The sequence below is a fragment of the Streptopelia decaocto genome, assembly GCF_964273445.1.
Source record: "Streptopelia decaocto genome assembly, chromosome: Z".
Taxonomy (NCBI): Eukaryota; Metazoa; Chordata; class Aves; order Columbiformes; family Columbidae; genus Streptopelia; species Streptopelia decaocto.
In genome coordinates, this window is record NC_138657.1 from 48,846,164 (window position 1) to 48,873,698 (window position 27,535).

Sequence of the window (27,535 nt, forward strand, 5' to 3'; positions counted from 1 at the left end):
TAAAGATTTTTAGATTTCTGAATGGGAAACATTTGTTTGATGGGAGAGAAGGTAGATATTAGTATTTGGGTTTAAATCATACAATTTGACCTCTCTCTAGAGCATGAAGTGGAAACAAAAATACTATGAAACCATTTTACCTTCTGTCACGTTTTCTCCTTTGTGAGACTCTGCAAACAATCATGTTAATATTTTTTCAGAACAGTAAAATGATAACTGAATAAAAACCAGTTGAATTTTTCATAAGTTTTTAATGTTTCCCTCAGCAAAAGTATATTCTATTTAATTTTAGGGCATCTGAGTTCTTCTTCCATATATCCTGTTTGTCGGGCACCATATCTGCTGGCAACTTCATGCTCTGATGGAAAGGTTCGATTCTGGAGATGCAGAGTTACCACTGAATCATCACCTTCTTCATCACCTTCTTCCATACAAGAGTGTGGTGCCCATACTGATGTTACATATATATGGGAAGAATGGCCGTTACTGATTGAGGATGGACTTCTTAGTAGTAGCGCTATTCATGTTCCAGGAAGGCCAACTGAAGTTAGCTGTGCACACACAAACAGATTAGCAGTAGCATACAAGCAGGTAACATCTACGAACAGTCATCTTCCTCAAGACTTTATAATGCATGTTAGTATTTTTGAATGTGAATCTACAGGGGGTTCTTCTTGGATTCTAGAACAGACTCTACATTTAGATGAGATAGGCACAATGTTAGACTCTGGTGTTAGTATTGATAGTAATTTAGCAGCACATAGCCGACAAGACATGTCTCTGTCTCATGGTGGCAATATTATGCCCAGCACTAAGCGCTTGGTACACTTAGATTGGATGTCTAGAGAAGATGGTTCTCATATTCTAACGGTGGGAATTGGATCAAAACTTTATATGTTTGGTCAGCTGTCTGGGAAAATGCAAGACCAAAATGGTAAGGAGATTGTAGCCATCTCCCACAGTGGCAGTACAAAGGCTGCAGCTGTTTCTAGGTTTGTTCTGCTGCGTTGTGTTGACTTGATTTCATCTGTAGAGGGGTCCCCTCCATTTCCAGTCTCTTTGTCTTGGGTGCGTGATGGCATTCTTGTAGTTGGAATGGATTGTGAAATGCATGTTTATTCCCAGTGGCAATCTCCTTCCAAGCAGGAACTAGTTAGTACAGATTCCTACAGTGGAAGTATGCCATGCATACCTAGCTTAATGAAACAAAGCCAGTCAGCCGCCTCAGGTCTGCATCCACCAAAGCGAAACTTGACCAGATCTATGACCAGCCTTGCACAGAAACTTAGCGGGAAAAAATCTGCCTCTGATCTGTCTTCAGAAATGGAAGATTCTGGGCTTTTTGAAGCAGCTCATACGTTATCTCCCACTTTACCTCAATACCATCCATATCAGCTATTGGAACTCATGGATCTTGGTAAAGTACGAAGAGCAAAAGCCATTCTGTCCCATCTGGTGAAGTGCATTGCTGGAGAAGTTGTTGCTATTAATGAATCTGAACCTAATCATGATAAGAGGCTCAGATCTCTGACCATCAGTGCTAGTGGAAGTACTGCAAGAGATCCCAAAACATTCAGCAAAACTGAGACTACAGACTATATTGAAATAGACTCTGTTCCACCATTGCCCTTGTATGCTCTGCTTGCTGCGGATGACGATTCGTCTCATTCCTGTTCAGAGAAATCTAATCAAAACAGTCAAAATAAAAAAGATATGCCCAGTGACAATTATGAGGAACTCTTTCAAAATTCTGTTGTAAGTACAAATGAAATTGTTACATTTGATGCAGATGAAGACAGTTCAAAACCAAAAGTCATCGATCTTTCTCAATATAGCCCAACTTACTTTGGACCAGAGCATGCTCAGGTTCTTTCTCGTCACTTGCTTCATTCAAGCTTGCCAGGTCTGACTAGGATGGAGCAAATGTCGTTGATGGCCTTGGCAGATACAATTGCTACTACCAGTACTGACATTGGAGAAAGCAGAGACAGGAATCAGGGTAAGCTGTCTCTTCCAAGTTAATAGTACTCCTATGCTTCACAACCTTTTTTGGCAGCTTTTTCTGTTTTAGGATATTTTTGTGGCTTATGAAAGCACATCATGGTTTTGTTTCATAGTGTAGCCTGCAGCATTTACTGTGCCGTAACAGTATTTACTGTTTAATGCAAGTTTCAAGACTTCAGACTTCCATAAAATCAAATTTTGTCTTGTTAACTGTTAATGCCAGTGTTAGTTCATCAGTCCACATACTGTAATTGTTTATAATCCACGTTTGAAAAGACAGCTTCCTTAATGACTAGTGTTTGCACTACGTAGAGAAATTGAGAAATAGGTTTATAGATTTTCTCATATGATAACACTTTTTCTTTCATTAAGAACAAATAACTTTGAAACTTTTTATACTTGAAATTTTCCTCTTTCCTTTTCCTTGAGGGGAAGAATTATGAAACAAGTCATTATATTTATTAATGTAAAGCATTAGTTGTCACAGAATTGTAAAGTATTTCTGTTGTTAAACATCTTTAGCCACTTTGGGTAGTTTCTCTAAAGTACATATAAAAATGTTTAATTCTAGGTGGAGAAACTCTTGACGAGTGTGGTCTAAAATTTTTATTGGCTGTTCGTCTTCACACGTTTTTAACAACTTCACTTCCTCCTGTACATCGAGCTCAACTGCTTCACCAAGGTAACTGATGTTTTTTCTTAGATGAGGTGAACCTTACCCTGTGATGTTGCTGTACATACAATTGCTGTTCAGTTGACATGACTCTGCAGAACATGTCTGCTTTATTTTAGGTGAAGGTCTTGGAACGGAAGTGCTTTTTTTTTCTAACAATTTTTTCATGTTTCGGGTTTTTTGTGTGTGTTTTTTTGGTTTTTGTTTTTCCCAAATCAACTGCTTTTTCTGTACTTCCAGTACCACGTTGTTCCAATAACCTTCTGCAGGAATAATGCTGTAGAAAACAGAGTATATATTTCCTTAGTTTTTTAATACATATTTGAAAAAATTCTTACAGTCTATTCAGACTTTAAGTGTTGCTCTTAATATACATACTGTAATTATTCAATGGACTATTTCAACTAGTTTTCTTTGGTATAGTTTTAAGTAGTTCCAACCTGATATTGCAGATAGCAGGTTGAGATAGATTTCATTAGGCCTAATCAAATCTAAAGACTAGCTGTGATAGCTTCTTTACCTTTTCATTAGTAGTCATGACAATTCACTGCATTTCCAATCTCATGGTTTATCACCTCTCAGCTGCATCAGAGACTGGAATTTGCCAGTACTGCCACAACAGAGTATTGCTAAGTTAACTCTCTGGAATGCTTTTAGTTGACATACCTCTCTGCTGCTGCTGAGCACAGAAATCGGTGAGAGTAAGAAGCGCCACCAGGGCATTTGCAGAGGTGTAGTTGAGTGTGCCTCTGTGCAAAGAAGCATCTCCTGGCCCTCGCTGGAATTGCACTAATCCATAGCAAGCTATGCTGCCTCTTAGTAATTGTGGTCTTCCTCATGTGATTGATTTCTTTTTTTCCTTTCAGTTTTTTTTTGTATCTCTATCCTCAAACTTGTTTTCTACTGTGATTACATGAAATTTTTCATTTTCCAGTCCAAGTCAAAATACCGATCCTACATTTCAAAACTATGAAAAGATTAATCAGTGTATTGCATTTTGTATCATGACTGAACTTAATGCCACCCACTATAAGTATATTTTAAGCTTTAGTCAGTAACTCTGTCTTTGCAAACTGAAATAAAGAGTTTGCAGGTAAAAACATGGTCTCATCCATATGAGCTTTCATTAATATTTGGTATGCGGTGCTTACAAATATTCTTAAATTTCTGTTCCTTCATCAGTAATGCACTTAAAAATCCAAAAATCAACTATTCAACCTTCTTCCCTTTTCCCTTTCTTCACCCCTTTGACTTCAGATTCTGCATGATTTTTATTAGTGATTTTTTTTTTTTAATGTCTTATTGTGTAGGTTTATCTACTAGTCATTTTGCCTGGGCTTTTCATTCAGTAGCGGAAGAAGAACTACTGAGCATGCTTCCTGCAGTGCAGAAAGGAGATCCAACATGGTCAGAACTCAGAGCTATGGGTATAGGATGGTGGGTTCGAAATATCCATAGCCTGCGGAAATGCATAGAGAAGGTAAGCATAGTATTCCAAAACACAATCGCCAGATTTTTTTTAAAACAGCTGTCTTCTGGTGTTTACCTTCTTTTTATGTGGTTTTATATTTTTACATATGTTCAGTGTTTCAGAATGTTTCATCCTGCTGTATGTTTTTTGTGCAGATAGTTTATTGTATGAATTTTCATTTTGGGTTTTTTTGGTGTTTGTGGGTTTTTTTACCACTTCAGGTTTCAGGTTCTAATGTGCATTACAGGTTGGGCTTTTAGATATTCCATTTTGAAGGTTGTGGTGTACAGTGCTTATCGTGAATGCTCAAGATACACATCGAGCATATAGTATTTTATAGCAGAATTAGGAAACAAGTTACAGAAATAGATTCTTCTTAGAAACCTATCAGAAATGTGGTCATCTAAGATATTGTACATCTGTCTTGCAAATTGATACGTTTCCATAGTAGAAAACCCTGCTTTTGTTTTGACTTGGTGTTTTTTGTGGTGGTGTGGTGTTGTTGTGTTTTTTTTAATGTATTGTAATCATCACAGAAGTGGCAATAAGCCTAACCTTATTATCACTTATTTTAAGCTTTTGGAAAAGCCAAGTATGTTGAGCTAGAAAGTGACATGCACAAGATACTTTGACTACAAAGCACAAAGTGGTAAAATGCATGTCTCTACTTCTACTTTTTAATCTTAAGTAATTAATCATCATGTGATGAAACTTACCTGCCTTGCATTTAAAAAATTCCAAGTATCCTAGGCCTGCATTTAAGGTTACCTTACATGAGTCTTGGGACTATTCTTGCTGCCACTTACCCCATTTTCCTTTCTAACTTCCACAAGTAATCTCCTGTAAACAACTTTTCTTCCATTGTGATTCGTCCCAGCCCATTCTTCAAGCCTCCATCTGTCCTTTGATTACCAGAGCAACTAATAAATTAATTTTATTATGATTTCAGGTATAGGCATTCCTATTTGACCTGCCAAAAAGCTTCTAGAACTGAAAAAGCATAAGCTAAATTTTATCAAACAAAAACAAAGGGCTGAAGCTGTGATATCTTCATGTTTCAGTCATGAAGAGATGGGATCCTATATTAAAGAGAACTTCCAAGCACTATGGGGCATGGGATACCGGAAGCAACAGGAATCCCATCGAAGTTTCATTTAAATTTTGGATGTTTTTTTTGCTGTTGAACTGTCTTCACAGGTGGCTAAAGCAGCCTTTCAGAGGAATAATGATCCACTTGATGCAGCAATTTTTTACCTTGCAATGAAAAAGAAGGCTGTGATCTGGGGATTATACAGGTAGGAGACATGCAAGCTGTTACAAGGGGTTTCATACTGTCTGGTATAATTGGGGAAAAAGTTGAGTGTGATGGTAATCCAAAAGAAGCACAAATATTACCACTGAAAGCTGAGATTTGATTTCTAAACTAGTCACTACATTGAATGGGTAGTTTTTAAGCTTCTTGTATTTACTGAGGTGATTTAGTTGCTTATTCAAAGTTGGATGCTTCAAGTTTTAGTCTAAAATGTACTGAAATTTAAATCACTCTTTTTTCACCCTCCTGAATTACTTGTAATGTGTGGAATGACATGTCTATCTCTTGGAAAAGTATTTGTTTACAGATCTTTACCTTAAGGTCAGAGGACTGAATTAAGTCTGTCTTTCAAACTGGCGTTTCACAGTATAACATACAACGTTGCAAACTTTTTAAAGTGTAGTTTTCATTGTCACTTACTCTTACAAGCTCACCAGGGGAAAATGAGCTTTTCTGTATTTGTATCAGGTTAATTGAAAATAATCTTAGTTTTTGTATTTACTTAAGTTTCTTATTCTTAAATATGAAGCTTCCTGTGCTCCCACTGTGATGAGAGCCTCTGCATTTCATAATGAAAAGGTCTATGTAAAATTCTGCTTGTGTATGAGGAAATGAAGAACCATAATGCATCTAGTAAAATATAATATTGTTATTAATTCTGTTCAATATGCAGGTCTAAAAAAGACACTAAAATGACACAGTTTTTTGGAAACAACTTTACTGAAGACAGATGGCGTAAAGCAGCGTTAAAAAATGCTTTCTCTTTGCTTGGCAAACAGCGTTTTGAACATTCTGCAGCATTTTTCTTGTTGGCAGGACACTTAAAAGATGCAGTGGAGGTAATAAAATAATGAAATTCTTATGTTTAAGAGTGTCCTGTTGTCGCAACCTTAAAAATATATCAAATGTGACTTTCATTTTGCATTAGTATGACCCTTGAAGATTCTGGTTGGTTTGGGCTCTTTTCCGTCCCACCTTCCTCCCCTCCATATTAATGACAAATACAAGTCCTTGATCTTTACATTTTCATTCTGTTGTATCTCTCATATCGGTGATACTAAAAAGTCCCATGGTTAATTTCTCCATAATAATAGCATTAAGAGACCTACTTACCATTAATTTGCTTTCGAACTGTCTACCTTGTCATATATGAAGACAATATAATGTTTCCTTAGAAAGTTCCAGATCTGAAAATGAAGGCTTTTTGACAGCAGTGTGGATTAACTTCTAGAATCCCTTCAAGAAAAAAAGTTACTCCCCGAGTCTGTTTGAATTGAAAAGTTGGGAAGGAATTAATCTCTTTGATAACAAAAGATTTTTTCTATAAAGCTTTGTAATCAAAACATCCAGCCTCAAGACGTTGCATATGCACACTGACAACGATTTATTGAAGCCAATTGATTTTTAAGAGCTATTGTCATTTTAGTCTTAAACCAAACAAATTTCAGGTCAGATCTTGCATAGGATAGTTGGCCACACCTATTCTGTATAGTTCCTGCTAATTTTTTATGGAATTGATAGAATTACTTATCAGTCTTAACAGATTGTCACTTCCTGTCTTGTGATCATTTTAACCAGAGGAGAAATTATAATGTTTGGTCTTGTGAATATATTTATTTTCAATTAGGTCTGCCTGGAAAAATTGAATGACATTCAATTAGCTCTTGTCATATCAAGACTTTATGAGTCGGAGTTTGAAGTATCTAGTACTTATAAATCTGTACTACAGAAGAGAATTTTGGGAAGTGTGTTTCCTGGAAAGGAAGGCTCAGGAAACATGTACTGTGACCCTTTTCTGCGAAGCATGGCTTACTGGATTTTGGAAGACTATAGCAAGGCTCTTGACACTTTGATTAAACATTCTGTTGAAAATGGAGGTAAGAATATGAGTATCTTGCCTGTTAGGTTGATTTTAACTATTTGCTCATTTAAGTAGCAGTTTCTTAAAGCATAGCCCAGACAAGACCACTGCTGCGTAGTTACTCACCATTGCTAATAAATAGCTTGCTGTAGCAATGTATGTGATTTTTATAGTAGATGTGGTGATTGTGTTGTTACTGTCCTATATCACACGGATGGATACTTAATTTATCCTTTGAGTATGTATCAGGATGATGAGCATGACCCTTCAGTGATGTAACTTTTTTCTAGTAGCAGCTTAAAGATCATGAGACAAATTTGACTCCATCACAACCTAGGAAAAAATTTCTATGTGCACAGTTAGATAGCAAAGTCTGGAAGACATGCTGTTTTGTAGCATTTAGTCCTTGGGAAGAATTGTTGACTGCAATGATAAACTGCCATAGAAAAGTTTTTGATATTTACTGATAGAAGGATGCCCACATGGTGCCTGAAATATCATGTAAGTCTCCTAAAGTGATTATTTTCCCTGTTCTCTTGCTAGATTTGTAGACCTAAGAATCAGTTGTGTTGTTTCCTGAAGTTAATGTTCCCAAGGAAGTTAAATGTTTCGGGTTCCTAGTAATTAGCATGCCAACTGGTTTCAGTCCTGACTACTGAGAGAAACTTGATGGGAAAAAATGAAGAATCAAATCCCTAGAGTTGTGTAATTAATTTTAAAAATTATTTCAGTAGAGTTTACATGCCTCAGTATAGTTTTGAGCAAATGAGGGGTATAGCATTCAGTTGTTTGCATCTTGGTCACATCCTGTGTAAAATTGTATTTAGATTATATGATTCTTCTTCAATCAGTTCAGTGCCATGTTTGTGGTGTTTTGCTTTATTTCCGTACTTAAAAGGTACTCTTTCTTGTACCTTTTCCTATTATGTGCAGTTAAGTAAGGGTATTATCTCAGCTAACCTGGACTCTTTGAAAGCTCTGTGAAGCACCCCGCGCTGATGCTCATATCTTCATGGTTTTTCATGCTGTAGTTCGGACATGAAAATGAAATATGTACTACTCTATAACTCATTAATTCATATGTAATACTGATATCAGCATGTATAAATGTTATGAATTTCCTAATTTTATTGTAAGTTTTATTTTTGTTAAGGTGTACACAAAATAAATATTAATCCAAAATTTTCAAAAATACTCTTAAAGAAAAAAATCTTTACTGAGATGTAACATCTTATTGTCATTTAGCGATGGAGACTTCAGAAATCTAAACTGAAGAGGAATGTGGTCTTGTTTGACTGCAGTAGAACTGACCTGGCTGCAAGGAAAAGAAATGGCAGCTGTCCTAAATTAAAGGTCTTACCTGCTCTTCCACTTAAGATTCTCTTTTTAGTAGTGATTAAGTTTGGCAATATCCTCTGTCCCAAGGTATTCAGTTTATAACAGTGAAAAGCAAGCTGAAAAGGGACATGCAGTGAAGTAAATGACAGAATGAATGTTAAGACCTAATAGCCTTCTAATGAACTTAGAACTTTGCAGATAAATCATTTAATACAGAACGGTAGATTTTTCTCATGATGCAATATCTTTTCAGGCGAAGAAGATGGCTCATCAAGTTGTAACCCTGCAGTGTTTAACTTCTATAACTACTTAAGAACGCATCCACTCTTGCTGAGACGTCATTTTGGCTCTTCTGATACGTCTTCCACACACATTTGCCTAACAGTAGAAAATGGATTAGCTGACAAAATAAATCTAGGTGAAAGACGGCTATTTTTCACCACTGCATATGCTCATCTAAAAGCTGGATGTCCTATGTTGGCCTTGGAAGTGTTATCAAAGATGCCCAAAGTTGTCAAGAGGTCAAATTCATTCTGTAGATCCTCTAGTTTAATGGATACTAGTAAAGATTTCTCACCATCTTCTCCACTTAAAGAGTTGGAAACAAAAGACCTGTCTTCCAGTGTTGATTGGTCACAGCCAGTATTCAATGGTCTAGGTTCATCTTCAGATTGTTCATCAGGAAAACATTCAAGTTCATCTCTTTCCTTTGACTGGAGCCAGACAGGTGTGGTAATCCAAGATGAACACTTGAAACTACAGTCAGACAGTGGTGAAAGTGATGAGAGTGAAGATTCTTCCCTGGTAATGAAAAAGCTAAAACCTCTGAAGAAAACTGAAGAATTACATGAAACAAATTCTAGCTACACAGAATCTTTAAGTGTAGTTGATGACAAAGATATTCTAAGTCCATCAGAAGATATCATATCAGCACAGCTGAAGTTTAGAGCATGCCTGAAAATTCTTACTGTAGAGCTTCGTACGCTGTCCACTGGTTATGAGGTAGATGGTGGGAAGTTGAGGTATCAGCTTTATCAGTGGCTTGAAAGAGAAGTGATAGCTCTTCAAAAGACCTGTGATTATAGTGTTGAAGACGTGCAGTCAGGAATTAGTGTGGTGCCGGAGGAAGCTACATTACATGAAGACACTGAAGACTTAGGTGACCAGCAAAAAAATATGCTACACAAAGACTACTTTCAGAAAAGACGTCAATGGCTTCTGAAATACCAATCTCTCCTAAGAATGTTCCTTAGTTACTGTATACTTCATGGCTCTCATGGTGGAGGTTTGGCATCTGTCAGAATGGAATTAATTCTACTGTTGCAGGAATCTCAGCAGGTATGTGGAGGAGCTTAGTTTGTGTTTATTCTGCTTCAGGTTTGTTGTAGAGTTTTTTCTTTATGTGTTTCTTATTATTGTTGACATTTTCCTATTATAGCGTGCACCTATTGTACATTTCTTAAATGTAACACTGTTTTTAACACGTTTTCTGCAGGTTATGTTTTTTTGTTGTTTAGAATCTCCTTCCCCTCTTAAAAGTTCTTATGTTCCCTTTAGGAAGCTGTTCGATCACTTTGTGTTTCTTGCTTTTTTTTTTTTTTTTTTTTTTTTTTTATTAGGAGCAGTCAATACAGATACCTTCCAGCTCCCTACCAGAGCAAAGCTCCATACCTCTCCTATTTGCTTGCACAGCTAGTGCCAAAACTGTGGTGGCTAATCCATTGCTACATCTTGGTAACTTAACTCATGATATATTACATGCCATAATAAACCTGGATTCACCACCTCATCCAGATACTCAGAACAACAAGGTGTGTATTTTCTTATGGTTGATTTGGTTTGTTATTATTGTTGTCATTGTCCGGCTTGCTGTAGTGATGTATCTTTTTCTGATGTCGTGAAAACTTTCTGATGTGCCTACCTGTGACAAGTAATGAAACTGTGGAACATAAATATTTTCTGTAGTACTTACTTTGGGCTAAAGTAATGCCCACTTATTATTACTTATTGTTGATGCTCAGCATCTGGTTCAACAAGCTGAAGTAGGTTGACCTCTCTCACGACTGGACATTAGTCCAAGGTGACATCTGTTATGGAAAACATGTTGTACTACAGTATCAGTATCACATATGTCTTTATGACAGGATGATCAGTATATCTGTTATTTTAAAGGTAAACTCCACATTTTAGTCCTAGACCTAAGTAAAATTAAGCTTTGAAGTATAAAAACTGTCAGCAAAGTGCAGTAAATCAGACTTTTTTTGGTAAAACAATATATATGTTCATACAGTAAAAGGTAGTCTGGTTTTTAAGTTATGTTTTTGTAAGGTTTCTTCTGTATTGAACCTTGGACTGGAAATCAAACTTAGAGTTTTAGGCTGAATCTTTCCTGAAGTTTTGTTCGTGTTAGCTTCCAAATCATGTTTACTTTTAGTAGGAATTTCTAGAGAACACTCAAGAGATTCCTCAGTTCCTAGTCTGTGCTTCATTTCAGAGGAAACAGACAAATAGCTATAATACATTTTTTTAACTGCACCTTTTGGATCAACATATTCTGTAGCTCTTTACATAAGTATGTTTTGTGATAGAATCACCTATGCTAAAAATAGTGATCACTCCGATACTGAGTGAATCGTGTGTGTGTGAGGGCTGCACAAGAATTGGTCAAAAACGAAGCTGCATTATAATTTTCATTCTAAAGGAAGACTTTGTATTCTGAGCCAGCATATTACTACTGTCTTAGGGTATAATCACTTATAACTATTGTATAGAGGTTTAATATATTGCTGTTTCTTAATTGAAAATATTGCAGTTAGAGCTGATCTGCTCTTATGTGTTGGTGAAGTGAGTGCTTCCCCATGCCTTTAATTTCAAAGTGAATTGTTTATCTGAAATGAATTTGGAAGAGAAGGTGGCTTTTTAAGTGATTTTTGCCATAAGTGCTTATACCTGCCATATGCAGTGCTTGTTCTACTGTTACAAATCTGTATGCATGAAAGCTATGGTACAAAACACTGTTCATCTGGAGTATAATATGTTCTATAAAACTTTGTCTTACAGATATATGTCATGCATACCTTAGCAGCATCACTCTCTGCTTGCATCTACCAATGTCTTTGCGATGGCCACAGCTACAGGTAAAGGTCTACAAAAAGTACTTTCTAGAGAACAGTCAACACACTGTCTCACTGGTAGTGATGCTATAATAGATGATGCACCAGAAAGCGGTGCTCACATCTGCCTACATCTAGAAAGGGCCATCACTTGAATAGTTTTAAACATAACTCTTTTTTTTTTTTTTTTATAAAAACTACATCCCACTTTTCTGTTTCACAGCTCATTTCAAGCAAATCAGTTCACTGGAACAGTGTATCAGACAGTGCTATTAACTCAGCGCCATTCTCTAAGAACAGCAAGTTTAGAAGAAACAGTGACTCCCAATACATCACCTGCTCAGTGGCCAGGTATCTAGAGTTGATTTGTTTCTTTCCTCTTAAGGAAAACTTAATTGTCTGGATCCACTGTAAGAGCATGTAGCTATGCTCTGGACTTTATAGTAGTGTTTGTAACAACTGTGTGGAGAAAATAATTTTGCATAATAAAATTTTATCTTCAATTTTCAAAAGCTGTAAGATAGGAGTTCTGTTTATTCATTACCACAAGTTGATTTATCATGCTTTCTTTTGCTAAAACAATGTTAATGGAGGCTCTAGTAAAGGGAAAGTAAACAGAAAGTAGGGTGTTGTCCTGTGCTCTACTTGCTCCCTCTGCAGGCAACAGATCAGTTTCACTATTATTCTACGTCCTTATTCTTGAAAAGGACTTGAAAGGCTATTATAGTTTGTGCTCCATCTCAGAGTGATTACAACTTTTGAACTAACTTGAAACTGTTGACAGTGAGAGGTTTATAATTATGTTAAGCTGTAGTTCTAAAACCCATGTCGGACTTCAGGTAACTCTTAAAGTGTGCTAATGAAGCTACATGGGTCACATTAGAGGGTGTCTAAGCTATGAAAAGTATGTCTGTAGGAGTTTCAGTTTACACCACTAATTTTAACATCAGCGTAACCAAGAAATATGCTTTCATATTATGGGATTATTTTCAATAAGAAAAATTCACATTTAAAAAATCTTCTGGAGAACCTTAAGCAGTCTTTGCATTTGATTCTATACTGTTTTTCTTTTCCATGTAATGTTCTGACACTGAATCTACAGATTTTAGAGAGAAATCAGATTGTCATCTGTTTTCGCCTTGTTTCATTAGCTGCAGTGTTAATTTCTAGTGAATGAGACAAGATTGTTAGCATTTGTGCGATTAAGCAGTATCACCTTGAACTGATTTCTCTGAGGTTTTGTGGTAGCTTCATACACTTTCTATGCAAATAGGAGAGAATGACACAAAGCAGAATTCTTAAGCTATTTTTATTTTCACTTATGTGAACAAAGTGACACAAGTTGGAGTCACATATGAAACTCTTCACAACTTTTTGTTCGAGCATAAAAACACCACAAGATGTTCAGTACTTGTCCGACAAGTGTTATTTCACTCAATATATAGTTCAAGCTAATACCCATCATTGTTGGTTGCTTTTACCACTGTAAATTGAGAATACAGAATTTTAACTTAGTGTTATGCTGGAGTTATAAACCCAACTGGTGAAACAGGCATCATAAGAAAGTCAATGAGCAGATTAGTGTTTTAATCTTAACATTTGTATGTTATGCATTGAATATACTGTGATGCACTGGATTTAAAGTAGAGAGTAAAAAGTTCACCCTTTACTGAAAGAATTGAGGAACCAGAAAAGAGAGATTGAGACATGGGTGTGGGGAGATAGATTCATGTAAGTAATGTAACTAAATGTTGTAACTTAGAGTTTCAGTACAAGGGAGCTGACAGTGTATTATTTAAGATATATCCAAAAATGTGAGCACATTTTGTGATTTTTCTTGAAAAGTTGCCATGTATTTCTTTAGTAGTCCGAAAAGGAAACTGAAAAGGTGTAATAAACTGTTAAAAATAAATAGCATGTCACTGTCTTGTGGAGTTTTCAATTTCCTCTAAAACTCAGAATTTTTATACACTAGAAGGTTGCTAGTGATAATCCAGAGTATGTTCACACACACATATGCGCTTTTTTTTCTTTTTGCAAACAGGAATAACAGCTCTAATACGTCTCTTGAATTCTGCTGGTGAGGAAGCCCAGCCAGGTCTCACAGTTTTACTTTGTGAAATTCTAACTGCAGTCTATCTGAGTCTATTCATTCATGGCCTAGCAACACATTCTAGCAATGAGTTGTATAGAATTATGGCTCATCCACTTAACAACAAAATGTGGTCTGCTGTTTTTGGAGGAGGAGCTCATACACCCAGCAGAGGACAACTGCAGTTAAAGACAAAAACTGGTTAGTTCTGTTGTTGTATTTGTCTTATGGGTTTTTTAAGAAAATGATGTGACTGCTGAAAGCTTAAGAGTGATTGAAACAGTTCATGTTTGGTAAGAATTCATTATGCGTTTAGGTCTGTAAAGAAAAATAAGGATCTAAAACTATTGGCATAAATATTATGTAGAAGAAAGTAGGAAGCAGAAGTTAATGTTATTGAAATAAGCTTTCCAAGTAGTACAACTGTAATGTGAGGGGGGTAAGCTTATCTTAAAGAGAAAATGTTCATGTTATTACAGCTTAGTTTTTAATGTTAATCTTAAAGCTTTCCAGTTCTCTCATAACAGGAATATATTCCCATTTTACAAATACAGTATGTTTTCTCTCTTTGGCAGGTAGGCACTTCCCAATGCCTAGCCCACAGCAGGTAGTAGTGTTCTCCATGGAATGCGTGGGGTTTTCCAAATCCCTTACTGCCTTCAGTACTCATAGTCCTACCATATCTTCAGGCAAGATACTAGATTTAGTAATAGGCTTCTACATGCAGTTTGCTATGTGTGATGATTTTTTTTTTTTGCATATGTAGAAAGAAAAACTTCTGTTTGCAAGCCATGACATCAAAATTCAAAGTGAAGTTCTGTAATTAAAGCAGCAGTTAAATTGGGCCATTAAAAAAAAATTGGCAGTGCTGTTGTATTCTTACTGCACTTAATTTGAAATTAATGTTAAATACAAAATTACTCTGACCATGGTTTGAAAGGATCAGAAGTGTTTCATATCTTTGGAGAGCTGCTTGTTTTGCTTTTTGAATATAAACTTTGTTATGCATGTGGATTTTTAAGTGTTCATTCTAGACATTACAACAAAAAGGTGTCTTTTTGATATTAAATTTTTGTAGTATGAGAAGCCTTTAGAAAAGCAAACAACCTTCACGTTTTAAATTCAGATGATTATAAATTATCCTGAGGTCCAGAATGAATTCTGTAATGCTTTTCTTTTTGGTACAGATTTGTGCTTTGTAATGTAATTGGACTTCAACGAGATTAACAGTACTAAAGATTATTTGATTTTTTTTTTTAAGAGGAAGATTTTTTTAAAGATAACATTAGTTAAGCTTTGGTCACTTTGTATATCACATCTGAATATATATAAAAATATAACTATTTTGTTATTGTTATTAGATGTATGTTACACATAAAAATGTCTTACCTTGTGTATATGGAAAGCTGAAAATATAGTTCAAATACGGACCTTGTCAGACACTTAGAGTATTTTCAGAGTAGACATTTTAATCAAAAGCAAGTTCTTCTTCTAGATCTGATCAGTTTTCTCTGTGGTATTGAATAAATATTGCTCGGTTTTGGTCTGCCATATTGGAAATGTTGGAAGGTACAACTTGGCTTTTATCCAGGTTTCCTAGGTGTTGGTAATTGTATACTGACATGTGTTAATGCTGCTGTTACTACTGTTTTAAAATTGTTTTTACATAGAAATGTATTCTGAAATGTATACTAAATGCCCATCTATTGCATGTTTGTCTTAAAAATGAATGCTGGCTGGCTGATGGCAGAATTAGTAAAACTGTTGCTGGAAGAATCAATAAGCTGAAAATGAAAATTTAAGGGAAGAAGGGACCTTTCCAAATACTGTTCTGTAGGGATTAATCAAACACCGGAAAAGGGACCTAAAGGGGTTGTGGAGTCTCCATCTTTGGAGTTATTCAAAACCTGAACAAACTAGGCCCATCGCGTAAGTCAGCCTAGTTCTAGGCAAGGGGTTGGACCGGGTCACTTCCAACCAACATAATTCTAAGATTCTGTAGGTGTATTATTTGGTTTTAATATGTGTTTATCTACAGCAACTTTAGGGGAAAGAATTTTGGAGAAACATTTTTCTCTGTCACTTTAAACTAAAAAGAAAAAAAAATTGAAGCAATAGACCTGCAACAAAGCAGAGTAGTCGGATTAAAATCAGCTATTTTTTTGTGCCTTTACTGTCATATCTTGCTTTCTCTTCTGATATTCAGAAAAAAAACACTGAGAAGTGACTGGAATGCTTGTTCCAGACAACTATAGCATGTTCTTCCATAATATGATTTAGACTATGTATAGCTTCCTATTTTGTTATGCATAACTGCGCTCTTTTATTTCCGAAGTTTGGTTTTAGATTTTTGTTAAATGTTTTCACTCTCAAATTATGATCAAACCCAAAATTTCTTGACAGTAAAGATTCTAATATAGTACTGCTATATGTCCTGCACATTGTCGTCTTCTTGCTCCTCCCACAACCCCCCAATCCTTGAGCACTTTTCCTGAATGTGGATGTTGATCTCCAAGTTTGAAACTCCTTTTAGGCCAATAAAATTATGTTATTTCCCCTTCTGTTCTGTACTTTAGGTGACTTAGGCATACAATAGCTTTGGATATAAAATTTCTTTTAAATAAATACAATCTTTCATTTAGAGACAAACTTAAAAATAGAAATAAAAATTAGTTCATGGTAGTCTTCTAAAATCCTGATGTCTGTTAGGAATTAGTTTGCATGAGTGAGGTTTTTTTTTTTTTGCCTCTCTACTATGAGATCAGACAAAGCATAGCAGTTTGAATGCTTTTAGACATGCCTGACATGTTATATGTTCCAGATGTGTTTCTTGTTTTTGCAGTTGCAGAAAAAGATTTTGACAAACTGGGCCAGTGTTTGAGAACTTACATTATATCTTAAAATTGTGGGTAGGTTTTGTTTTCAAAGAGGCAATTCGCATTTGAAATATAACCCTATTGTTGATTATAGTAAGTCTTTTCAGACTAATATTTACCATATACTTTATTTTCAATACTGCCTCAGAAAACTATTTTGTAACTTAAGTCTTTATAGAGATGGTACATTTTCTATAATCCAGAGGGTTCTTAAGGAAGACCTTGAATTTTACTTTAAAAATTAGAAATCCATAATTTCATTTCATATTCATTTATTCCACGCTACAAGAGTAAACTAAATGCAAGGCTACTTCCAAAATTTGAGTATTTTACAAGTACAGTTTATAGACTTAAAATGTAATTTTGGGTTTCAGACGTAGAAAATCAGCTGATTATACTTTGCTATTAAGATGAGTTATTTTTCTCTGCTGATTGTCCTAACTTATGAAGTAATTTTAAAAGTTCTAACACATATATTATTGTCATTGTAGTTTGGTAGGGAGAAATGATAAACTGTCAGCTCTTACTGTGATGAGTTTCACGTAACATGCCAGAGGTTTTGAGAAACAGATGTCCTTATGATTAGGATATGCATATAAAATTTATCTGTATGACCTGCAGTTCTGCTGTTGGTCTCATGCATGTATTTTCCTTGGTAGATCCTCTGAATTAATTTGTGGGATTCACTTGCTTTTCACAAACCGTTGTTCATGACCTAGAAAACATACTGCCATTACAGATTTTATAAATATCTGTCTTAAACTAACACAGTATCTAAGCAGAGATGGATTTAGTGTTTGGCCAAGTTTTCCTTAGGCAATTGTAAAAAACCCCGAACACTTAGAACTCTTTATCTGCTATTCCTACTGTGAGGTAGGTTTTGTGCAGAATATAAAACAAAATAACAAAAACTGAATTTGCCTAGACTAGAAACTTTCTGCTTCAGACTGGATCCAACAGTGCTATGTATCTGCTACTCAATTGCACCAGCAAATCAGAAACAGCAGTAAAAACTCTTCATTTCTAGACTTTATTTCCAGAAATCGCTTAATCTCAGAACAGATGAAAGGATGTAGATTACTCAAGTTCTGGAGCCTTCAGCTTGTGCAAGGACCTTTAACAGCCATGCCAAGCTGTACCTTTTTAATGCAGAATTCCATGCAGTATTGTTAGTAATGGAAACATTGGCATCAATTTGAGAATAATTGCCTTGAATTTCAGCTCAGAATTAGAAACTGGAATGTTAGGCTTGTTTTCTTATGGTACTTTGGAGTACTGACTACTTCATTACTTGTGTGGCCTTTCTATTCTGTATTGAAGTCTTTGTATTTTCACTCTTACTGTCTCATTCTTGGTTAAGTCAGGAGTTAAAACAGATCAGAAGTTTGACTTGAAGTGTTTGCACTGTGCATGATGTAGTTATTTTGACTCAGTAGAAGAAGCCTTAAACAGTCAGAACAGGAAATGCCAACAAACTTTCTGTATGTCACCAAGTATTTAATTGTGCTTATCTAATTTTTTTGAAGGTTTCCATTCACTGACTATTGAAATGCCCCCAGTGTATAAAATGTCTTCAGAAACATCTGAGTGTTTAATATATAAATGCTTTCAGCTTTTCAGTGAATCACTACTCATTAAATGGTGCATAAATACACCAAAGAATTTACAGTCTTGTGTACAAACAGGAATCAAACTACAGCTTACAGAACTCAAGTGCTATTGCTGTGGTAGAGCCCTAATTCATTAAATTCATCACCTTGGCCACATGGGCTATTGCCCATGAATAAGAAGAATATCGTGTTGAAAACTTCAGGATTTGTAACCTTGCAAAATGCAAATTTTTTTTAAAGTTTGAAGTCAAAATGTACAGCAGTGTAGACTGACACCAGCCTGCTGTTCTAGTTGGCTTTCACAGTTTCCCAAAGGTTATAGGAACCTGTGCAGGGCTTTACACTTACAAAAATGATTTGAGGTGTGATTCAAAATCAGCATTTCTTTGTCACCTCTCTGTCATTCCATTCTTCTGGGCTTCAGCAGTGCTGATATTTTTTGATGTTTAAAGTCAAGGATGATGTGTTTGTAGGAGGAAGACTTCATAATTTTACATTTTTTAGGGAAGACTTGCATTTGTCTTAGGGTGTTGGAGTGTTGATGCTTCATGCCTGTACCCAGTATTCAATGAGACACAGTAACTCTGCACATTTTTGTTTTTTTTGGAAACTGAGAGATCTGCCTTTAGCTCTTTCTGGGAAGGTAGAAGGGAGATGACGTAGGCAACACATTTGACTGTCATTATGCGTGTTAGATCTTGGTAGAAACAGAAGCATTGTCCTTGTCTGAAATACTCCAGTATTCTTGAAAAATAACATTTTTACGTTTGTCTTATAATTAGACTGAATATAAATTATTTGAATGTAAAAAAAAAAAAATGTAAAAGAGCTTTAATTAGAAATACATGAAAAATTTGAAAGTTAGTATAATTGGTGATCTGAAATCCCAATTGACAAAGTCAGATTTTTAAAGAATTCATTAATTTATTTAAAGATTTTTAAAATGAAAAAAAAAATGACATTAGTAATACGTATTTCAAACTACTTATATGGTTGTACTTTCATTTGTCTTAAATATTGATTATTTTTTTCCAATGACTAGCCTGCAGTACTCTTAAAAATGCAAAGAATGATCCAACATAAAGCAAAATAAATACTATTTTAAAGCAAAGCATTTGCTTTTAACATTCTGCTTAGAAAAACAACCTGCAAGCATATACTTGCTTATTTCTGTATCATGCAACACTTGCTCCTTATTTTTATGCCTAGTGAAGTTTTTTTTTAAGCAATTGCTAAAAATTCATTCAGAGTGATGCATGTGCATGCTCTTTCTTAGCTGATGAGCTTTAAATAATAAAATGAAAATGCATTGTACTGCAGTTTTTATATTTGCGACTTTTAATTACAGGTAAGTGGATTTCCGATAATATCCCCAACAGGAAAATAGAAGAGATGTTACAGTATAGTAGTGTAATACAGATTGTTAAAATATCCTGGTTTCAGGATGAAAGATAAGATGCTGTCTTCAGCTTTTATTAGATTGTATATGTTAATTATTTTATAGTTCAGCTGCTTGTAGTGGTAATGCTTGTCTTCATATGTGGTCAAAAATATTTTTGAAAATGCTTGGAAAAACGTATTTTTTTCTGGTCCAGAAATTGTGAAATAATTCCATCAGCCACTGTGAATACAGATAATTTGCTCATTAAAAAAAAAAAAAAAAATTAGTTGTGAGGTATAAAAAACCCCAAAGTTGTGTTTTGGTTTGTTTGTTTTTTAAATCAACTTCCATGTTAACCTCCCTCAGGGTTTACAGTTGGCTCAGTTTGTGTTACGAGCATGTAAAGCTCATATGTGGAATATAACTGTTCTTAAGTAAGCACTGTTTTTGTTTTGCCCAGAGTGTTGGACCTTCTGTTTTCAAGTGACTGGAGTACCCATAGGAGTTTTGAAGGAAATAGTCTTTCAAGGATCTGTCAAGACTCAAAAGTCTCCTGTGGCTAAAACGTATAAACCAAAAAATAAGGGTATAGGAAGTACCTCTTTCTAGTAGTTCACTCCAGGCATTCATCAGGCTGCTGGCTCTTTTTGTACCATCTCCAGTATTATTAATAGGAGAAAGGTATTTCAGAAGTTCCCTGTAAGTTAGCTTTGTGGGCCCTTGGTAGGCGAAGAGAATAAGGAAAGAAAATAATAAGGCACCTCTTTGCATTTGTGATGTTCATATTAGATCATCCTTGCAACTGCTCTGGCCCAAGAGGCTGATGCATGAACTCAGTGACAGAGATGTCTAATCTGCAGATAAGCTGTTTTAGCCTGTAAATTTGCTTTCTTGGAGACTGTTTGCTACTGCTGTTGTATCAAGCAAAGACTCAAATAATGAGGCAACGTGTATTCCCCTTAGTTAAGAGGTATTTACATGAGAACTTTTATGACTAGCTACCTGGTTTCATTATTGCTCAATGAAAAACATACAGAAAAGCACCCACTTAACTAAATAAAAGACTGAGGAGTTTTTTCTATATTCTTCTCCCCCAACTGTTTGGCTTTTCTTTATTTGTTCTGTGGGGTGGGGTGGGACTGAAGTGTATTCTGTGATTCTTTTGGGTGATGTCATAGTCTTCAAACATGAACTGGAAGAGAGAGATCTTGAATTGCTTAAGAAAAAAGTGGTTTTTTTCAGTATTTAGTTAAATAGATGTTGAAAGTTCTAGGGATTTCAGAAGGCAGTTAAAAAAAAAATCTGCTCCCTAAAAACTAATCTTCATGTATTACATCTATTTACTTGGCAATAAAAATGAATTTTACAATCAAGTAGGAAATAGATTCAAATCCATTTTGTCTCTTAATGGAAGGAAAGTGAAGGCCACCATGTTGTGTCAAATCTCCAAACGTGATTTCCTCATCCTCACCACTTCAGAAGTGTTCTGAAGGGACAGAACATTAACTATTGGTCAGGGACAGTGACAGTTGATGTCATTGCTCCTCTACTAACAGGCTGCATTGGAATAGAATTCATCTACCAAGAATCAGAATGATTTCATGTTATCAGATGGTGATGTGAACCTCTTTTTAAGTAAGCCATTACTTTTTCTGTGTTTGTGAAGTTGACACTTCTCAACAAGAAATAAGGGATCTGAAACAAGGCTAGCTTGTTTGTTCATTTTGATGTAACTGTATTAAGATATTTCTGATACTTTGGATAAGCTGTTTCCTAGAGTACTGTAGTCATCAAGAATATAATTCAAATAAATCTCTTGTAGACACTTCTTATTCTGAAAAACATAATGTTGGGAGAAGTGAGGGAACCCCTCAGTCCTAGGACTTAAAATAGAATATTATTACAAATAATCAGTCCTTTCCTGTTTGGTAATTGATATATTGGATTGTATTAGTTAAAATGGGATATATTTGCTGGAGAAATAAATAGTCAGGACAAATGGATTTATCGAATTGTTCTGTTTAGAAGAAAGTATAGACCTCGTCTGGAAGGAAAGGCGGAGTAGAAACTTGGAGTACGAATGCAAGCTTAGGTATTTGCACTATATATTCTGAAAGACATGACTCTTGGATTATCTTAAAAAACAAGCATAGTCAGTATTCCTTAGTACTTATTCAAGTTTTGCAGTGCTGTTGCTTGAGCAACAATATTTGTCATCTTTATTGTAGGAAGAAAGCTTCTGATGCAGTTAGGGGTGTACTCTACTATTTTATGTTATTTGTAATGGGGGGTTTTCCCCATCTGGAATTCTAGTTATGTATTATTTTTACATATTGGACCATTAACATTCTCTGTTTATTTGCCACAGAAATATTAAGATAAAATTCTGAAAACTTATAATGAGGAAGATACATTCTATTACAAGTCCCTTTATTAAAAGCAGTAGGGAGGTGGAGCAGATAATTTAAAGCAACATACTGTGTTTTCTTCCTCCTTAGATGATGGAGAGAAACAGCAAAAACGTTATAGGCTTTCATCAAAAACCTCTTCAAAAGAGAGTTCTCAGTCGCCTGCATTGCCTTTGGTAGATCAAGAATCTCCATCTTCCAAAGAAAGATTTATTCCCCCTGAGCTTAGCATCTGGGATTATTTTATTGCAAAGGTAATTTTTTGCTATTATGACAGTTAACTATCTTCTCTCACTTCTGAAATGGTAATTTTTTTCTTCTTAGCCTTTATTACAGGTATAAATTTAGATGTGTGATAAAACTTGCCTGTTTTTATTACTCATATTTAGCTTTTTCTAAAATGCTACCTATAGGTATTTTTGAAACAGCTTTCTTAAGTACTGTTGTGCTGAAATTAGTTAGTTTTCAGATAATGGTGTGAACAAACATGTTGCTTTTTACAGTTGCAGAGTACAAATATATAGGTAATTATGGATCAGCTATTTAGATGAAAAAGGAAACATGAGAAGCTTTTTATCTTCTATTTCAAATGAGGGAAATGATCTTGTATGCTTACTAGAAGTCAGGTTGCCTTGTGTCAAATCTGCTGTAGCAGATCTTTTTTTGTAGAAAGTTACATAATTATACAACAAGGTGGATTTGTGTGGTACATTTCTATAAGAAATATTAACCCTATCAGCAAAATAAATGTAAACGGTATTGTGGGAGCAAGCACAAACAAGAAAGTGCGAATACTGAATAATACAGTGGGGCACTGATGGTGGGCTTGTCACTGAACACTGTTGGCAGAGGTTAGGATTTTCTTGTTCTTTAGTCCTCTGAGCCCTCGAAAGACCATGAAGGTGTTAAAGTATGCAAGGCTTATGGACAGTTACCCTTTTCCTAAGGTACAAACTCCAGATGTTACTAAATTGTGTAGGATGGTATGCCTGCTTTTTAATAAAAAGCATTAAATACTATAATGTTGCATTTTTAAAAGACTATTTAAAAGTAGATGTTGTCTTGAAGATACTTAAGGAATATTGTGTAAATTTTTAGCCTCTTCTTCCATCGCAAAGTAGAGTGGAATATGATTCAGAAGAGAGTCAGGAAAGTGATGAAGATGATGAAGATATTGATGGAAATGTGTTTGCATCAAATTCACACAATCAGGAGCATTCTAATTCAAATTCATACAGGTATGTAACTCTTCAGAATGCGAGATGTTCTGCAGTTGCTACACTTGCATTTCTCTCATTTTGATAAAATACACCAGTTACTTGATACTTCATGACAGTGTATTATCTAGACTTAATAGTTAAGTTTTCACAATGATTATTTTAGTAATGGTATAGTGACTTCGGAATTCAAAGTATATATAATATTCTAAAATATTGTTTATAGTTATCAGCAGTTTATAATGACAACTTAAAGCTCTAAATTTAAATCATAATTGTGAATAAATTAAAATTTTGTTTTCATTAGTAAATAACTTATTAGTGCTTTCTTATTAGTTGGTCACTGATGAGATTGGCAATGGTTCAGCTGGTACTTCACAATTTGAAGATTTTCTACCCATTGGCTGGACATGATCTTTCAGGTAATAAGCAGCAGAGTCGTCTTTTCATTCTTAACAACCATACTTAAAATCAATGTGTTGAATAGTATGTATCTTGTAGCTTTTTTTTTTTTGTTGAAAAGTTACAATTTTTCCATGATCTAGCAATAATTGTTCTGATACAGTTGATCATACTAGTATATTTATGAAATAACATGGTGGGTGGGTAAGATGAGTGTGTGAGAAGGAGTGCTCAGTAGCTAGCAGAAGTCTGCATACTTAGTTTTTTCTTTGCCTCTTAGTTGTAGAAGAATGTTTACAATACTAATTCCTTGGTGGAAACCCCATAGTTGTTTTGTAATTAAAGTTAAATCATTCCTACTCCTTGTTGCATAGAAATCACAGAATGGTTTGAGTTGGAAGGGACCTTTAAAGATTATATAGTTCAACCTCCTGTCATGGACAGCGGTATGTTTCACTAGACCAGGTTGCTCAAAGCCCCATGCAGTCTGACCTTGAACACTTCCAGGCATGAAGCATCTACAACCTCTCTGGGCAACCTCTTCTACTCTCTTTAAAACCATTATTTCTTGTCCCGTCACAGCAGACTCTGGTAGAAAGATTTTCTCCATCTCTTTTGTAAGTTCCCTTTAAGTATTTAAGGGCTGGAATAAGCTCCCCTTGGAGTTCTTCTGCAGACTGAACAACCCCAGCTCTCTCTCAGCCTGTCCTCGTGGAAGAGGTGTTCCAGCCCTCTGATCATTTTTTTGTGGCCTCATCTGGACCTGCTGTAACAGGTCTGTGTCTGTCTTGTACTGGTCACCCCAGAGCTGAACACAGTACTCCAGATGGGGTCTCACCAGAGCAGAGTCACCTCCCTTAACCTGCTGGCAACACTCCTTTTGATGCAGCCAGCTTTCTGGGGTGCATGTGCACATTGCCACGTCATCTCCAATTTTTCATCCACTGGTACCCTCAAGGCCTCCTCCACAGGGCTGCTCTCAATCCCTTCGTCCTGCATCCTGGTGATTGCCCCAACCCAGGTGCAGGACATTGTACTCAGCCTTGCTGAACCGCATGACATTCGAATGGGCCTGGTCCTCAAGCCTGTCAAGGTGCCTCTGGGTGGCATTCCATCCCTCTAGCGAATCAACTGCACCACTGAGCTTGGTGTGATCTGCAGACTTGCTGAGAATGTACTCACTGCCGCTCTCTATGTCATTATCAAAGATAACGAACAGTACCAATCCCAATATGGACCCTTGAGAGACACTACTTATTAGTGATCTCCATTTGGACATGGAGCTTTTGACTGCAACTCTTTGAATGAAGTCATTTCCTCCAGTTCCTTATCCACTGAACATTCCATCCATCAGATCCGTATCTCTCCAATTTAGAGGTAAAGATGTTATCTGAGACCATGTCAAAGGCCTTACAGATGTCAGAAGTAGAGGACAGCAGTTGCTCTTCCCTTGCTCACCACAGCAGTCTGTTATAGAATGCCACCACATGTTTGCCTTTTGTGAAGGTGTGTTGGCTTTCCCTTGTCACCTGCCTGTCATCCAAATGCCCTGACATAGCTTCCAGTAGGATCTGTTCCATGATACTTAATTTCTGTCAGTGTTGGAGAGGTCTGTTCCTGTAGTGATAGCACAAAGCAGTTCAGCTTTTTATACTCGTAAATATCAAGGTGAGGTTCAAATAAAACTTACTTCTGGAGATACTTGAAATATACTTCAACCTTCAGCTGTGGAATTATCTTTGTCAATATTATAATGGAGAAGTAAGGTTTTTTAATTATCATTCACTTGTCTTTCTAGAGCTTCCAGTTAGCTCCCCAATATGCCATGCAGTTCTGAAAACACTACAGCGCTGGGAGCAAGTTCTCCTCCGACGTCTTGTGCTATATGGGGGTCCACCTCAGCATTATATTCCAGTTCATGCTTCTGAAGATGCTCTAGCTGCTGGTCCAGCATTGCTTCGCCATAAAACTTTACTTGAGCCTACAAACACTCCGTTCAGGTGAGTCTGATTTCTATAAGCACTTACTGTCATATCTTTGATACACATTAAGCATTATGTTGTTAGTGCATAATTTCGATAACTATATAATGCAAGTTTCTAGATTTGCTTGAATTCACTGTGAAATTGCGAGTTCACATCAGAATTCATGCACCTCTGGTCCAAAGCAAGATCAGGAAACAAAATCAAAAATTTCTTTTATTTTAAGATCTTTTATTGAAGCTTAACATACTAATTTTGAGTGTGTCTGTAGAAAAACTATGGTTGACATTAAAATAAACAATAACAAATTTTCCCTGAGAAATAATTAGGGATGAGTGACAATGAATTAAATAATTGCCCCACTTTCTTATCAGTATCTTTTCCTAAAATCAGAGAAGAAATAGTTAATATTTATGATAATTGCATGGTTGTGACTCCACATAATTGCATGTTCAGCCAGAAAAGTGTGCTCAGTTTCTTGAATTGTCACTTTTTAAATAGATTTCTGCTTTTTTAGTCTATCATCTGTGGTTGCAGAATCAAGAGAACCTGTCTTTTTTTTTTTGTAAAATACCTCATGTTTGTCACACTTAATTTCAGTAACTTGAGTTTATTAAAAATGAAGAGATTAACATGTATCTGCTGTCTGGCATTACTTCCAAATAATGTTTTAAAGCAATTCAGTGTTTCATGGTTTTTGGCCTGCCATAAGCAGCTATGTTTGTATTTACAAGTTTTTCATGAGCATATGGTTTCTAGGGATAAGCATAAATAGTTGAAGTCTGATCCATTTCTACAATCCTTCCAATTTTGTTACTGAAAAGTCATGGTTGTTTCAGAGATGTTACACAGTTGATGATTTGTTCCTAGCAGGAAGTGTTACTCATTCATTGTCCATGTGATAGAAGCGCTTATAGCAATAAACAGAAATTATCCATGTTGTAAGGAATGAGGTGGACAAATAAATAATCTGTATGATGACCTTATTGTTGTGTAATCTCTTAAGGAGATTTTCCTCAGATATCCCAAGATCTGAGGTGAAAATGCTGTGTGTTCTATTCCTTCTTCCTTTTGCACCTTCTCTCACATGTAGGTTTGTCAGGAAGGTGATATCAGGATGCTTCCAAATAAATCTAGTACAGTGTTTATAGAGCTGTAGTTTTGCTTCTGTGTTTCTTAGTTTTTCTTAGAATGTAAAGTATTCTAGTCTCTTATAAGAGTGAGCATGATGTAGATATTTGTTTTAACTTTATTCTGTAGATCTAACAGTCATATTGCACTATCTGTGAAGAGGCTCTGGCAGTACTTGGTTAAACAGGAAGAAGTCCAGGAAACCTTTATCAGAAATATTTTTACAAAGAAGCGATGCCTAAATGAGGTTGGTGTGGTATATAAAATGCATAAAATGTTGCAGGTCAATCTGTGAGCTTTTACTTAACTTATTTGTATGGCTTGTTTACTTTCTAGAGCATGGGTGGATAATATACTTGGCTATGACTCTATATCTACAGTAATTAATATTAAAAATCTTTGACAATTTTGTCATTCAAAACAAAAATAGTCAGTCTTTGCAAGCTGACAACTAACACCACTTAGCTACAGTCAGCCTATTCTTTAAAATCAGTGTAAGAGCTGCCTCAGAAGAATTAAAAACTTTAAAATTTCAAAAATTAAAACCAGTAACCTAATTGAAGTGCTAAAAGTTCAAGTTTTTCGATACTGTAACCATCCTGGGTTTATTCACTGTTTTCTGTCATGTTATGATTCAATTTTAATAAGACAAATGGCCATAGAA

General features: G+C 35.6%; 1 protein-coding gene across 5 annotated transcripts in view; it reads left to right on the forward strand.

The window, feature by feature from the left end:
• DMXL1 (Dmx like 1) overlaps positions 1 to 27,535 on the forward strand; it is an 80,084-nt gene that overhangs the window by 35,894 nt on the left and 16,655 nt on the right. For 3 of the 5 annotated variants that reach the window (XM_082075803.1, XM_082075805.1, XM_082075804.1), the window contains exons 18-34: positions 293 to 1,999; positions 2,576 to 2,686; positions 3,988 to 4,157; positions 5,346 to 5,443; positions 6,134 to 6,299; positions 7,088 to 7,337; positions 8,913 to 9,997; positions 10,279 to 10,470; positions 11,720 to 11,796; positions 11,996 to 12,123; positions 13,817 to 14,065; positions 14,440 to 14,553; positions 22,230 to 22,393; positions 23,238 to 23,377; positions 23,693 to 23,778; positions 25,557 to 25,758; positions 27,001 to 27,118. In XM_082075803.1, coding sequence (XP_081931929.1) covers positions 293 to 1,999; positions 2,576 to 2,686; positions 3,988 to 4,157; positions 5,346 to 5,443; positions 6,134 to 6,299; positions 7,088 to 7,337; positions 8,913 to 9,997; positions 10,279 to 10,470; positions 11,720 to 11,796; positions 11,996 to 12,123; positions 13,817 to 14,065; positions 14,440 to 14,553; positions 22,230 to 22,393; positions 23,238 to 23,377; positions 23,693 to 23,778; positions 25,557 to 25,758; positions 27,001 to 27,118 — 5,057 coding nt within the window. The remainder of the gene's footprint in view (positions 1 to 292; positions 2,000 to 2,575; positions 2,687 to 3,987; positions 4,158 to 5,345; positions 5,444 to 6,133; positions 6,300 to 7,087; positions 7,338 to 8,912; positions 9,998 to 10,278; positions 10,471 to 11,719; positions 11,797 to 11,995; positions 12,124 to 13,816; positions 14,066 to 14,439; positions 14,554 to 22,229; positions 22,394 to 23,237; positions 23,378 to 23,692; positions 23,779 to 25,556; positions 25,759 to 27,000; positions 27,119 to 27,535) is intronic. The other 2 variants (XM_082075806.1, XM_082075807.1) reach the window with 1 other exon arrangement.